General features: G+C 42.1%; 1 protein-coding gene across 1 annotated transcript; it reads left to right on the plus strand.

Moving 5' to 3' along the window:
• The first annotated feature begins 165 nt into the window (after window positions 1-165).
• zgc:162707 (UPF0524 protein C3orf70 homolog B) lies at window positions 166-14,871 on the plus strand. Its single transcript, XM_056389127.1, has 2 exons — window positions 166-1,175; window positions 12,298-14,871. Exons 1-2 carry the CDS (start codon window positions 992-994, stop codon window positions 12,990-12,992), a joined length of 879 nt encoding a protein of 292 aa, XP_056245102.1. The 5' UTR covers window positions 166-991; the 3' UTR covers window positions 12,993-14,871.
• The last annotated feature ends 1,565 nt before the right edge of the window (window positions 14,872-16,436 follow it).

Raw genomic sequence — 16,436 nt, forward strand, 5'->3', positions numbered from 1 at the left:
CATCAGTGAAAGATTGAGTGAGGGAAAAATGTTCTTCCTGTGGTGTGTGTCTGAGGTTTCTGTTTTCTGCTGACTCAGCTGCAGCGGTGACAGAGGAGAGCTGAGGCACACGCACACACACACACACACACACACACACGACTCTCAGCTACTTTTATATAAATCAATGGCTCACTCCCGAGTCAATCTCACGCCCGGCTGTGAGCAGATGTTAGGGCTGCCACCTAGCGGCTGAAGGCTCTAGACTGAGCAGCTGGATTAAATTGCAACATAGAAGTGTGCTTCATTTCTGCCTGCAACTAGCCTACATCATTTCTTAAATATGTCATTGTTTCAGTGAAAGGTTAGTGCCAGACCAAAATATGATTAAAAAAAATATTTTAAAACTATCGATTATTACTAAAATGCTATAATTTGAATATTATCAGAAAATTGCCAGTGGGCGAATATGTTGGGGGGTTATTCGGAGGATGTATTCATTTCGGATCCAGACCCCGGTGTTTTGAAGTTTTTTAGAGGGACTGATGAAAGCCTGGGTGTGTGTTTGAAGTGCGCAGAGCAGCTGGCTTTGTGTTCGTGGACTCCTCCCGTTGTGTGATGAAGTTCAGATGCGCGCCGTTGTTCCGTACGCGCGTCACCAGCGCACACAGAGGAGCTTTCCCGACGCGAGGGGAGGATGGAGAGATGTGTGGATCACGACCACGGGAGGCTGAGAATCTGACATTACACCTCGCCAACTGACGCTCTTCCTCGTATGAGCACTAACCCAGCTGCTGTTCTGGACACACAGACCCACCGTCTCTCTCTCGCTCTCTCTCTCTCTCTCTCTCTCTCTCTCTCTCGTCCGTCTTCCAGCTGAAAAGCTTCCTGGGCTACGTGGACCGGAAAACCTCGGCTCAGTCCCTCACGGTTATGTTGTAGTTTACTCGGACGAGGCTGTGTGCGTTTCGTGAGTTTTTTTTTTTTTTTTTTTGATCCAGGAAATGTTGGCATGGCCGCCTCGGGAGCACAGAAGTGTCCGAAGAGTGAGAAGTTGGACGAGGCGCAGGCTTTGGCCAAGAGCTGCGCGGGGAGACCAGACTTCCTGCCTTGTGATGGACTCTCCATCTGCGCTACGCACAGCCACGGGAAGTGCTTCAAGCTGCACTGGTGCTGCCACTTGGGCTGGTGTCACTGTAAGTTTGTGTTACATTGTTTAATAGCTCTCTGTTTTACCAGAAATCTATCACACTGTCTCTATAATGGCAAAATACACGGGATATTTGGTGCTCACGGCCATGTTATGAATGCAGTAGCATTAATTCACTATAAGATCACACTCGTATGTGTATCGACTGGAAGAAAGAGGAGAATGTGGCAGATTCTGATAAGCTGTTACAAAAGGTTTAATGTGAGTCATTATGAGAGGTTATGTAAAGGTTGGCTGAGTCCTCAGACGCGCTCAAGGGGAACATTTGCTGCTCCAGTGGTGTTATTTCATTTTCCCTAAAAACTTTAAAACACATTTTACAGTATTGTTTCTATTCATTGCAAGAATATCGAAGTCAAACTTCATAGTTATATATATATATATATAGCCTATTCTTAACCACAGTCACATCTTCATACAGACCTCCTCATATGAATAGATTATGTGGTCTAAACAATGGAGGCTGAAAAACTGAGCAGGGATATGAATGTTTCAGGTCATGGTTCATGTGTTTGGCACTATTTATCTGATTTTGTTTCTACTTTCGGTACATAAAGTTTAGGGCAGGCCTTGAAAATTTAAATCAGTACAGTCCTCTAGTGATCGTGTTGTGCATCTTTAGGTGTTAGTCTTAATGATAGACTATGTTAAAGGTGAAAAGCACAAATTATTGTATTTATATTGAGTTTAGATATTTTTTTGTAACTAATTCGGATTTAAAGACATAGAATAACTAAAATCGTCTGATATTCCTATGTCTTCCAGTTCACTTTGTATTGAACTCCAAGTAGGAATGGGGCTTGTAGCCTTTATCCATTCCTGGTTATAATCCATCTGTTTTACATCTTATTAAGACCTGGTCCTTCAAAAGAGAGTCAACACACATCGTGTCAGTCGTCAATGTGAGAGCACAGGTGTATATTTTCCAAAAAAACATCAAAAGAAGTGCGCACCCTCACGCACGCACCCAACAAAAAAAAAAAACCTGTCAACCTTCCTTTACTTCACCATTACTGAAAATACTTCATGACTTACATTTTGACATCACACACATGAATCACCACTTTCATTTCTGCTTTTAAAGTCTTGTGATGTTCTGTATTTTCCTTTGTGTCAACAAATCCAATGTAAAGACAAAAAAACCCAACAATGCACTGATACCAATGACAAGTAAAGTGCTGTCCCTTTAGCTAAGGCCTGGTCCAGCGTATTCTTCTGTGCCACAGACCTTCATTGTTGTTCAGAAACCATAAAAAACACATCATTCCTTCATTACGTTGAACATGGGCACTCTGGTTTGTTCAACCCCACAGATGTCCTTTGTAAACACTCACAAGGGCACCAAATCTGTATTAATCCACAGCTGAAAATAGTCCCTGCTATTTATTCCTCTATTAGTGACATTTACCGATGAAACTAAATATGCATGACCCAAAAGTAAAGACTTAGATCCTCAGTAGGAAGGAATGGGCTTTGGGCTACAGACAGCACATTGATGCCAGAAATGAAGATGAACTAACATACACTATTTTTTGTGTATGTTTTGTTTATTTTTTCCATGGGATTTATTGACATGGAGAGTGTGAAATGTGAAATAACACCAGCATTGTCCTTTAAAGTAGATTTTCTACTTTTGGCCACAATAACTTGACATGTTTAGATGATGTCAAGCAGCCAAAAATGACAAAATCAATCTCTATTGTTTGGTCACGGGCCACATTTGCGGCGATATTAACTGAACTCTATAGTATTATAGTAATAGCATTTATATTGACTATTAAATTGCCTGTACTGGTAGAGCACAGGGCTGCAGCTCCACTTAAACATGGACAATTTCCTTTGCACTTGACACAGAAGTGTCAGTGGCAATTTCAACACCCGTGTACCTCGGACATTTTCTCTCCATTTGAACCTTTCTCGACCTGACACTTTGACACCACCGCAGAATCCCAATAGCTGTGCTTGAACCTGACAGGATGTCCGTTTATTTGTGCTGCCCTACGTTACCCCCGTCGCCGGCTGCCCTGAAAATCCTCAGATCAGTGTAAAACACAATCGCCATCCACTCTGCACCAGTCAGTCGGGGCTTATAGTGTGCAACTGCAGAAGTCACATTGTAATCTTTGCCATGTAATCATTGGATTTAGATGCCCGCCTTCGTTCAGAACGAGCCAAGTGATTTGAAACATCTAATGTGGCAGAAAAATGATGAATTCTGTCCAGTGTTTATTATGAGCCACATCCGGGATTTGTGATTCTCTGCAAAGTCTGCTCAGTGTTACATCATTTGTAAACATTTAGACTTGCTCCTCCTCTCCGCTTTGAATTATTCATGGCTCCTACTGAAAAGGTGCTGTGCAATGAACATGGAGACCTTTGTACCCATTATATAATTCAGGCTCGTTTTCCTATAGAAGAAAGAGACAGCCACATCACAATGGGGCCTCTCACCTTCACATCTCTTTCCACTGTAATTCACAGATCTCCCTTGCATGCGCCACAGTGAGCGTAAACCAGCTCAGACTGCTGAATCAGGCAGAACCAGGACACCCACAGAGAAAAGTATAGCAGCGTGCTTCTGAATGCAATGCCCGCCTGCTCTGCTGCCTCGGCTCACACCCTTCTTTCTAGAGATGCATAATAACGCTGGATTCAAAACAGTGACATGTTGTTACGCCCTTATATCGTCCGCTTTTTCATTTTGAATATGCCTATGACTGTCGCCTAGAGAATAAACATGTTCTGAAGCTGATCATCGTGCATTCACCACAGGGAGCCTTGCTACTCTGCCTTTTTAATGACATTTTTTAAATAGGTTTCCAGGGAGACAAATACCAAAGGTCATTGGGCTCAGAATTGAAATTCTCAAAAACAATTTATTTCTGTTTCCTTACCTGTAGAACAGTATGGAGTAATTAGATACCCATGACTTAATTCCTAGCTTGCAAACTGTACAGCTTCAGAATGCTGGTTTGTGTTCACAGAGTTCACCAAAAGTGACAAAAAACAGCAACAACAAAAAAAAACCCATCAATCTTGTTTCTTTAATTCTTTCCAGCAATTACTACTTAGTTGTAGCTTTGTTGAAAACTTTGGCTGAGAAAATGGGGAAAACTGGAATTGAATGTAGGAGGAGGCAATGTTCCCAGCTGGTGACAACATCAGTCCAAGCCTCTCATTAGTGGTAATTAGCTGTGTTTAGTGTCACCGCCAATATGTCATGTCTGATGAGAGTTTTTGCTCACAGCAGCACTCGAACCACCTGGTCTGAATGTTGTTTTTTTTTTTTTTTGCTGTCTCTTCATCCTCTACTAACTGATTACAATTACCAGACAGAGCAATGAATTACTCATTAAGGAAATCCAACAAAGTCTAATGACTCCTGAGCAGTCTTGTCAGTCTGTTCGTAGTCTGTCAGCTCTAATTTTGTACGTACGAACTTGTACTTCTGTTGTAGATACGAGAAAGTAGGATCTGCCTGTCAGACTTCCTCTGCAGTCTCATCTGTCACACCTTGCAGCTGGAGCTTGCAAATCTTTCTAAAGGGAAATATGGAGGCTTATTGGATAAAGCTCTGACCTTTTATTGATTGATTCGGGGACCAACTGAAAATTTACTGCAGCGCTGAATCATAAAAAGCTTCACCTATTATTAAAGGATCAATATATTGTCAGCACAGGCCCGAGGGGATGTTTTTTGATCGATTGTTCGTGTTTGTGAGCCGCAGCGCTTCGACCAATTTAACTGCTGCTCTGTGAGTGTTGGAAGCAGAGCATCACCAAAACAAAAGTTCAACAAGTCTGTTCTTATATTTTAAAGGATAGCTTTTTTCATGTTTCCGTAATGTAATACCACGTTCCCTGTTTGTGTTACTATCCCCTCATCACGGCTCAGTGAGGGAACACAGAGGATGAGGAATTTGGTTCTAAAAAGACTGTAATTTAATAATATACTCACTTGATTTTGCCCACTCAAACAGCTGAAGCCACATATTAGCTCTGAGCTGAACTTTAGAGTGCATATTTTCACGGAACAAGGTCACTTTGACAAAGAAATCAAGTTTGAATGAATGACAACTATCATGCAATTATACATTACCCACGTCGCTGAATTGTTGTTTTTTTCGTTCATGACAAGCTAACAGGTGACTGCAGATCTGTTGCCGTGGTAATGTGGATTGAAAAGGTAGTGGACAGCCTCGCCTTTCATCTGCTGTTTTTCCTGTGTATGGTCCTGAATCCAAACGCTACTTCTGCGATGGTTTGCTGTCATAATTATACGCTCAGAGCTGTTTGCTAGCTTCCTCCGTTATGCATTTAACAAAGAGACTGAACAATTTTTCTAGAAGACATTTTGACATGTGACAGTAGGAAAAGCACATGTGTAGAGGATGAAATTAATGATGGCTGAATTCTATTCAGCTGCTTCAGTCTCAGGGTCCTGGTATTCTGCATGCTCGTTCACTGTCATGATTTAATGGGCACACTTGAATAGACCAGAGCCATTGTTAGTGTTATTGGTAACATTTGCTTTTCTATATAACAAGCAAAGCGTCTACTGTGAAAAAACCTGTTACCTAATTAACTGATACTGTAGATCAATAAAGCATCAACAGTTCACGGTAGCTGGAGTACACGGCACTGTCTGTTGCTTAAAATGAAAATTTGTTTTTGTTTTTTTCTACGGTCAAACAGCTGATGGAGGACTGTGGACTTTGTCCATCATCTTTTACAATGTAATGCGTTAGGAAGGGATCATTTCACAGCCAGTATTGGCAGGGGAAATGATTACAGTGACCACTAACTCTTCAACAGTACATAGGATAGGATATGTAGGATAGATTTGAGGAAAAATATTTCCTCTAAATGTGCTATATCTAAGGATTTGCTATTGCTATATAGCCAAGGTTGGGATTAAACATCTGTTTACCTCCAATCAACAAGAAACGTTGCAAGTTCAGCATCAAACTTCATTCCTTAACTTACCAAGAGCTTTCTCCAGCAGTGGAAAGCACTGTCATTGTTAACTCTTGTATTGCTTCTATTTCTATCCCTTCTTGTCTTTAGCACCAAAGTGCTGTCTTGCCCCCTGGGCAGCACGACTTCTTCATCCTCACATGTTGGACTTGAGGCCGACTGGGGAATAAAGTGACTCACTATGGCCTCTTGAGTTTGGGGCTAGCTTCACATTCTGTTGATAATTTTAGTTCATTTTTGAACAGTTTTAAACTAAAATAGTGACATAGCACCTTTAAGGCCTTTAAAGGAGTCAAAGCTTAATGTTAACAATGGAAAAACAGTTAAGAGAGTTGCATTTTTTCACTATGATGACAGACTAAACATTGGAATTCAAACTGGCTGTAAGTCAGGAACAGCCTCTGCCTCAGGAGGCACGAAACAGGAAACAGGAAAGTAGTTTCACACGATGCTGGGTCAGACCGTCCCCTCCGCTGAAACCTGAACCTCATGTTGTTGCCCCAGCTCCAGCCCCTTTGTTTGACAGATTTAAACACAAAGAGCAGCGGATGTGTGACTGGACGGTTTCTACCGGCCAAATGGATACAGCAGCTGCTATGAAGAATGATAACAATCTGCTAAGATCATTTATTTTGTTCATCCGCTTTTGCCAGCATGCTATTTTGAACTGATTTGGTGCATTTAGACTATCAGTCTGCACATGAAGACTGCTGGTTTTGGCTCAAACATACAAAAAAATCCAACTGAGGGGGCTGTTAATGACTCAGTCCCCACTGAGGCTTTGATATAAGCCGATATTAAAATGCCATAATCTGTGAGAGACAGTCGTGCTCATTCATCTTGACTACATGTTGAGTTTGTCAACAAGGAACCTCAGTCTCTGAGTATTTTCCTTCCAGCTGCAGTCTGAGTCGTGAAGGGCAGAGCTGAGATTTGGACGGAGTGATGTCGAAGCTCTGTGAATGAGAGTGAGAGACGGATGGGCTCCATGCTGCATTATTCAGAGAGACTATCTCCAGCATTAAACCAGAGTGTGCAGTTGTCGGCTGGCCACAGGCGCAGGAGAGAGCAGAGGAGGCTTGCGAGATGGACAGGGGTGGTAGCAGAGGAGTTGGCGCTCCTCACTCCTCCTCCACTGTACTCGCTTCCTCTACAGAGCGATCTGTAACTTTGTAGGAATCAGCTGCTTGTTTTCTCGCTTTCTCATTAACCTCTTGCACTCTCGTTTTTCACCATAGATGTCTTTTAAAAACATCTTTTGGCCGTATATAATGTTCTCTATCTCCTCGTTCCAACTGTTTAATTACTCTTACACTGACTAAAATAATTAAGTTTCCAAGTTTCCCTAATATATAAATAGTTTCCTATTTCTGGAGATAGGAGGCAACTCACATCGTATTTTCACATGCAAAGTTTGTTCCCTAAGGGGAGAGGGTCACCTCCACGGCTTTTAATTGCAGAATTCATGCATTCATAATTACATTTTTGCAGTGAAGAGCTGTTATTTCCTGTTTGATGTGTTCAACAGCCTCACTTGCATTGCCTTTACTTAGTGATCTCCCACATCTCCTCACTGAACCTGTTGCTTTTAGTGGTATTTCATGTTAACGTTGTGAAAGGAAGGACTGTGAAGAAAAAAGTAAGAGTCACTCACCTTACCCAAAGTGCAACATGTCCTGTGGCTGCGTGTTATTCTGCTCTATTGAGGCTGCAGTCAGTGGAAAACACTGTGTGTGTGATTCCTCTTGCTCTTGATTCGTCTCAGTACGATGGTGGATGTAAAGCGGTGGGTCTGCAGGGGAGCTCCTACTGTTTAATTCTGTGGCACTGACTCAAAACCCTGACATTTACTGTGGATGCTTCAGGTTGCTGATTTTTTTTATTCTGTCAATCATCACTATAACAAGGCTTGAAATGTCTTGTGACATCATGCTGTCTATGACTGGCCGGTTATCTAGAGGAAAAAGAAATTCACTGCAAAAGAACAAAAAGGACGACAAAAATGTTAAACACGTCACCAGTAGCTGTCTCTTACCATTTAAGGTGGATTTGTTTTTTTAATCCTCACTATTAAGGGATAATCTGGTGATATTACTTTTTTTTTTCTTATTGCGAACAAATCCTACAAGAAGAGCAAAACCAAAACTGATCAAGTTTTGTCTGTGTGGACAAAGCCTGACATAGATTATTATTCTGATGATAATTACACACACACACACACACACACACACACACACACACCTTCCTTGTGTGTGTAAACAAACAAGAGCCAAATACCATTTGGGTATTAATCTACAGCTGAAATTACTCCCCAACAAAACATGGTATTTTCACTCTTGTTGCTGAAAACAAGAGTGCCCAGCTGTTTTAGGGACCTATTCAACCTTTCTTTTTTGGGAAAAATGTTTTTTTTTCAGTTAGAAATAATGGGCTTGGGGCAGAATGGTACAGGTGGAGTAGGAAAGTCAGAAATCCTTGAGACATGAACTAAAGTCCTGTTGGTTTTGTTCTTTTCTGGGATATATTCACAGAAAGAAAAATACAGATACCCTGAAATAGGAACTAATATTTGGCTATAAGTCTTCAGTATGGCAAATTTTTCTTTGGACATCTGGGCCATGTCGGTTTGGAAATGCACGCACATACACACTGACACACAGGGCAGGGAGAGAGCGAGCAGAGGCCGCCTTACAGCTGCCATTGTCATGCGACGGCTTCAGCACTGGGGCAACACAGAAGGGCAGAGTACAACTGAATATCAATAAAGCTGCACAGACAGTGTCCACTGGCTGTCAGTTACTGATGGCTCCAGTTCTCAGGGAACAGCATGGACAGTGTACAGCAACATGGACATCACACTACTGCATTAGCTTGTTTGTCCTGCTTCGTTTAGATTTATTGTTATTGCCATTCATGTTGTACATTGTTGCTCCCGGTTGATACGTATGCAGGATAGCACATTTGCAGCAACCAAGATATTTACACAGGAATTTTAGATTAAAGGTCCCCTGTAGAGCATCTTGTAAACAAATAAAAGTTATGTAAGTTCAGTGATATTCACCAAAACACATCCTCGAGGTCTAATGTCTAAACGAATCTAATGTATTTCCCTTGTCATAGACAATTTCTAATATATTGAAAATCCTGCATCGTGTACATCCATGTTTTCCCAGCTTGCTGTCTTCTTCTCTGCCTTTCTTTGGCGCATTGCTGCAGTTCTTTGTGTGTTATAGCCCCCAGCTGTTGATCAGAGGAATAGTGTGAAACTGCTGGCAAGAATGTAAATCATGTCACCCACATGCCTGTGCATCAGCATGATACAAATAAAACAGGAATGCAGCTGTAAAAAAAAGAAAAAGAAATGCTCCATAGCACTACTACTGGTCAAAAACTCCACAGGATACCTTAAAGGATAATTTAAGTATGTGAAATATTATGTAATTATGTAGTATGTAACGATGATAGTATTTCTGAGGGAGTATTTGAAAACTCAGAGTATTTTAGAGCATGTAGTCCAGGTCATAAACAAAAACAGAAAATTGTGTTGGGCTTCACGTGAAGATTCTGCTCTCTTGCTATTTGCCAGACTAAGTGAGATTAATCTGGCACACAACGTCCCCTGGGGCCAAGAGACACAGTGATATTTCTAACTGAGAGCAAAATAATTCTGTATTCTGCAGACACCTTTTAAATCCACAGACAGCCTGTGTTCCTTCTGCAAGGCTGTTGAGGACAACCAGTGTTGGTGTGGCGTTAGCTCCATATGCCTGTCTGTTTTGCTGTTTGCTTATGCATCTGTCTGTCCCCTAGTATTGCTCTTGGTATTTCAAACTCCAGATGGATGACTGCAATTAGATGTAATATGCTAAAAACTAAATGTCAACACATTGCCCTCTACAGCTTTAGCGCTCATTTGTTGCCACCATCTTGTCTGCCTGAATGGGCTCGTCTCCGTCTGAACATGGACCATTGAGTTTCTCTCATTAAACAGAGGACGGCTACTGTTTCCCCCCTTTTGTCTGCATCAACATTTGCTCCTGTATTTTGCGTTAACAATGTTTACAAAGTAGACGGACATCCAGCTTCAGTCACAGCCTCTTTTAATCTCTTCACACTGGTGGATGATACATTTTTGTGTCTTCAGTAATGATGTGAACACATGAATTTTGTTAAAGCTACATCGGGGAGCTGATTTAGTTCTATTGTGTGCTAAAAAAAAATAGTTTCATCAGCATTACAAGCTCTCTTTGTCCATTCAGCAATGCAAAGAAGAGCCCCTTCCCCATGAAGTAGTTTGATGTTTTCACTGTAACCTGGGAAAAGAGTTTGATTGAATGGGTCGTCGCCCCCCCCCCCCCCCCCCCCCCCCGCCCCCCCCAGCCGGTGAAACAAAAGACAAGGACACAGAGTGAGAGGAAGTGATGCGTAGGCCTGTCATCATCTGTAGTTCCTCTCTCTCCAGGGAGCCAGCTAAACACACATCTGAGCTACAGTATTCAGGAGCAGCACGGCGCGGAGTTGGAGGCAGTGGGCTGCAAACAATGAGTAACATTTGGGAGCAGTCATTTTTGCACACCACCAGTACACGAGCTGCCAGAATGGGAGGCACGCGCGGAAGGCGTTGTTCATTTTTATATGAATATGGGCTTTCTCCAGAACAAATGTGTTTGAGCATTGATGTGACACTGTACAGTACATTACACCATTCTAATCCACTGTGTTTCTAATCCAGATGTAAATCAGCTCCACATCATGATTTCTGAGCCCTAAACGCTGTTGCGTGGCCTTAATTCTACATGCCGTTTCATCATTTTCTCATTCCAGCCTTGCATCAGTTTTGAAGAGTCAAAAATGATTGATGCACTGCTCTGGATGTCCTAAAATTTAAACTATGTTTCACTCTGGCAGCAGCTCCCCCTCAGATGTTGGTGGTATTTTTCGCTTTGGCAGCACAATATGCTTTGTGATGTGAGAACTGGAGAAATGATTTATTATTACAGACACACTATATGCTCAAAGCCCACTGTTCGGCATCTTCAGAAATTGTGTCCCTGGTTAAGACTGACTAGTACTATTGTTATCATCATTATCATTATAAAGCTCCTCTATGCTGCTCCTATGTTGCTCTGCGAGATACTGCGACCCAAGAGGCAAGTGTGGTTTTATATGATGGGTTCACATTTGATTAGATAAATATATACAGTATATACCCCCTAGTGTCATGTTTTACAGGAAGACAGTGAGTGAGGGATTTTGATATGTAAATGCTCAATAATATAAATTTGACATGGAGCAACAGATAATAGAACAGCTAACAGGGACACAGAGTAAGAAGTTAGACATTGTATTTTTTTTCTCGCCGTGTTGTTTTTATTAAGTGAATCGCAGTTTTCAGAGTGCATACATACTGTATGCTGCTGCTGAGATTCTTGCCAAATGTTTCCATACTGTGCCATGTTTTATTCATTTAAACCTGCATTTAGTGTGTGTGTGTGTGTGTGTGTGTGTGTGTGTGTGTGTGTTCCTTTTATGTCCTTTTTTTTTCTTTTAGCAGAAACAACACACACAGATGTTTTATCATCTTTTAAGATAACATGAAGAACATATAAGCAAACAGTTCCATATTAAACACTTTAACCAGGAGCAGCATTAACATTCATTAAGAGCTGTGTTTCTTTTGATCTGTTGAAAGCAGTAAGTCTAATATTCTCTCTCCTTTTCACTCTGCATCGGTCTCCACCAACTCCCAAAGGGAATATCTGTCTCTTTCGCTGCTAAATGCTGCACTGTGTTCACTAGCTAGTCTGTCAGCTGTTTGGTGCTGAGCAGGAAGTGTACAGTGGATTTTAATGGATCAATAGTGGCTCAATAAGCTGAAAGATGCTCAAATGCTCTGTAGCGCTGAGGGGAACTGCAGTCAGGTGATGTTTTTTTGGGGTTTAGTCACTATGTGCGAGGGGCTTTCACATGCAAGCAGGCACTTGATCATTGTTAATATAACAATACCGAGTAAACCAGTTTTAGAATAAAAGATATGATCCGTGTTTCTCCACAGCTTAGAACTTTGTCATGAAGTAACATCTCAACAATGAACATGAGTTCATGTGTTTTTTCTTCTCCCTCCTCCTTTAGGCAAGTACGTGTACCAACCCATGACCAATGTGTGCCAGCTGCCCAGCACAACCGTGCCGCCTGTCGGCTCAGAGTACAGCAACACCATCGACCTGTCTGTCTCTCTGGCTGAGCGCTTCCTGAAGCTCGCCCCCTGCTTCCGGTCCCCGCCTCACTTGGAGTCGCCCAAGTACTGCGTCATCGCGGACCTCTTTGTGGACGACTACATTGTCAAGCGCATCAGCGGGAAGATGTGCTACGTGCAGCGCCCCCCGCCCCCCTTACCAGAACCGCCTCATCCTCCCACCCCTCCCCCACCTGCTCCGGCTACACCTCAGTTGCCCCAGAATCCCGCTCAGCCTCGGCAACCAGTCAAGCCCTCGCTGCCGACCCAACACACACCCGCACCTGCTCCTGTGCAGCCAGTCCAGCAGACGTACAGTGAACACAAACACCCCTCTCCTGTGGATAAGATAAAAGGCCCCAAAATGGACCACTGCTCCTCTCCGTCCAGCTCCGAGGACTCCGGCATCAACGCGCTGGGTCTGCACTACCTGGAGTCCTGCGAGGAGGAGAGCGAGGAAGAGGAGGACGACGAGTTGAGCACAGATGGAAACTCCAGCCCCGGCAGCTTCTGGGATCAAGACGAATGTTCTGTGCTTTCTCCCTCCAAGTCTATGATAGAGATCATTGAAAAGATCGAAACAACTGTGTAACTGTCATGACATCGACGTGGATACCAGCTGAGAGGGAGAGTCATATTAATGAGAATAACAGTCGAGGATTTATTATACTTGGACCAGTTCGAAAACAAACCCTCCTCTTTAACGCTTCAGCAGGGCTTTACCAGGTTTGTTTGAATTTGTTGTCCTGCAGGTGGCCGAGGACTGTACATCTGCACCCGCACACAGCCTCCCCTCTGTCCACATCCGCCGCATGGAGTGAATTTCTAGAACTTACTTATTATAATAAAGGCGCAAAAGGAAGCACAAGAATATCAAGCACATACACAGTGGACCAAATAGACCCCTTGTACATGGTAATCATGCGGTGAGAAATCTGAAAATACAAAAGAATATATAGCAGGTGCACCTTCCTTCAGAGGAAAGTAGAAAGAGTGGAACGTTTTTCTGTAATTTCTCTTGAAATTACTGAAGCTAAATTCTGAACAGAGGTGGTATAAGCAGTTTTCATGAGGATAATAAGCAGTTCAGTAATTCTTAGTGTTCTGGCAGTCAGACTTTATTCTGATTCAACATTCAAGTGGCAGATGAGCGTGCCATTTCTTTTTCTCTGGTCAGTGGTTCCACCCACACACGTTAGTAATTCTGACACTTCAGTATAATAACCACAAGGCCAGCTACCTCTCATGGGCCTAAATCACATCAGCCTTTTAACCCCTTAATTACTAAGCTCCGAGCTGCTGGGACAACCCTGCTTTTTTGAAGTTGTTCATAAAAAAAATAAATAAATAAAAAATTGTCGGCCCACAGTTTGTCTGCACTTTACTGACACCAACACAAGCAGTAGCTAGGTAGGTCAGTGTTCGACAATCAAGGATTACACGTTAGAAGCACATTCCTTATAATGTACCTGCCAGCGAGGACCGAGGATCCTCTTGTACCTTCTAAAACCATTTAGCAGGCATTAACACGTTGTTCTGACCACCTTTTTCTGGTCAAGCTGAACTGAACTGCAACGCTGTTCAAGGTTAAATGGGGCGTTAAGCGAAACATGACTTGTATTGACCTCTATTAGCAGCCAAGAAATTAAATAGCATAGACGTGTCTCCGGCACAGCTACAGTGACAACAGCAGGGAGTCGCGCTGTCACAGCAGAGACTAGTCAGACACCGATAGTGAGGAGGGAATATATCTAATATATACATTTAAACTTATGAAATAATAAAACTGCATTGTTATTTGCTTTCTGGGCTTAAGAGTGAAATGTCTTGTGATGCCGGCTGAAAGAGGATTCTGGGGAAGGTGTTCCGACTAGGTTAGACTTTATGTCACAGTTATTTTGTGCTACGGGGCAGGAAGAATCACTTGATGCACCTTTTAAAGAAGATTACAGTAGGTATGGAATAGGATGCTGAATAGGTGTTTTGATGTTGTGATGGACATAATATTATAAGAAATACACTCAAATATGAAACTAGCGCGATAGCCCATTATTAGTCAGTTAGTAAAATGAAGCTGGGCTGTTTTTTTTTGTTTTTTGTTTTATTTTTATTTTCAATATTTAAAGAGTTATTTCCTGGAGAGTTATCTGCAAAAATCACAAAAATGTTCACAGATATGTATTGCTACAATGCTACAAGCACTGGAATTTAAAGAAAAAGAAAAAAACTTTGCATGACTGCATTCATTTGCAGAAGTCGCCCTGTCAGAAATCAATTTAACAAATTGCTGTTTCAGAGTGTTCAAAGAGCACAAATCCTGTATCTGTTCAAATTCGAATAAAATGTTTTTTATTCAGGGACAGCCCTTGGTATTACACTGCACACAGTCCCTCTTAATGCAGTTTAAAACCTGTCTTATGTTCTTATTATTGTTATATTATTTTCATATGAATAAATCTTAATGAACTTCACTGTTTTTTTTCTCCCTCAATTTCAAATGCATGGACATTTTTCTACACAAAAAAGTTTAAATCTTCTTTGAAATGCGTTCAGACTTCCTCCACCTGACACACAGATGACTAATACTCTCCAGAGTTTTAGTGGAAGAGCGAGGTAAAGTGAGAAATGCACTAAAATTGAGTCATTACTTTAGCTGTGGTTGTTTGTCTCCCCTGAAATGTCGTGAGGAATGTTCTTTGTTTTTGTTTCTTGCGTCCCCCTTTTTTGTAACCTCTACTCACTTGTGCTGCACTGGCAGAGAGAAATTACCTCAAAGAGAAAACCAAACCAGTCTGGGCAGTCTGCAGTGGACAAGTTAGGATTGGAGATTAAAATATGACCTGTGTCTCAATTTTAGTACTGCATACAAAAGAAAATGAAATAAGAAAATATCGGTTAGTCAGACCTCTCCACCTGCGACCCTCGTGTCTCCTCTTATTGATCCACACCAACAACAGAGGCAGAGTCCTGCCATGTCCTCTGGGTCTCTGTCCCAGACAGTCTTCTCCACACTTTGTCTAGCAGCTGATTTTATAAGAGACCATGCAACTGCCTTTCTCACCTTGACTTCAAGCCCAAATTGATTTCTCCACGCTTCTCTTTCCCCCTGCATTGTGTCTATCGATTCTTTGTACTCCGCTAGTGCGAAGAGAAAACCAAGGCCGGGATGAAATGCTAATCAGTTTATATAAATGTACATCACCTATTTTGCTTGGTGATGAAGAGGAGGAGGAGGAGTGTGCAGCTGACTGCTGAAGAGAAGAGAAGAAATGTGAGAGCGCTGCGACAGGCACAGGAAAGGAAGCTCAATTAAAAGGATGATGATGCAAGCGCATGTAAAGTCCTCAAACAGACTGTGTGCGTGTGTGCGTCTGTGCGTGCGTGTGTGTGTGTGTGTGAGTGTGAGAGAGTGGGAGAACGTGGTCAGGCACTCGTGGTTGCGTGTACTTCAACATTTTGAAATCATTTCCATTTTTCCAAAAGCTACAGACAGATTTCATGAAGAGATAGATCGCTGTTACTCTTAATCCCTCGCAGCAAAGTCATTCAAGTGGTTGGCACCTTGAGCAGTGTAAAGCGCTCTCTCTCTCTCTCTCACACACACACATGCACACACACCAAATCAAAAAGCGCCCTTGTTCAAGGACTGCTTCATAAGCAGGGCTGGCACAGCGCGAGTCACACAAGCTGCAGAGAGATGTTGTCAGTACTACTTTTTTTCTTTTGATGTGCGTACACACACGTTGCCCCTCTAAGTAGGTTTCCTTTTAATTTCATACAAATGCATTTTCTCTCAAGAGGCCAGTCATTAGACAAACAACACCCAAACACTCAGAGGAGACTTTAAGAAACAAAATGAAAACATCCCTGCTGTGAGAAGCATTAAGAGGAATGGGCATCAGCGTCATTCACAGACTTGTCTCCAAAAATACATATCCTTCAGTTTAACCATGGGTATTTGGAGACCATATTGCACTTTGTCGAATCCATTCATTTTATTGAAGTAAGCACTGAAGTATCTTCTAATCTTCAAACT

The sequence above is a fragment of the Seriola aureovittata genome, chromosome 11 (assembly GCF_021018895.1).
Source record: "Seriola aureovittata isolate HTS-2021-v1 ecotype China chromosome 11, ASM2101889v1, whole genome shotgun sequence".
Lineage (NCBI taxonomy): Eukaryota > Metazoa > Chordata > Actinopteri > Carangiformes > Carangidae > Seriola > Seriola aureovittata.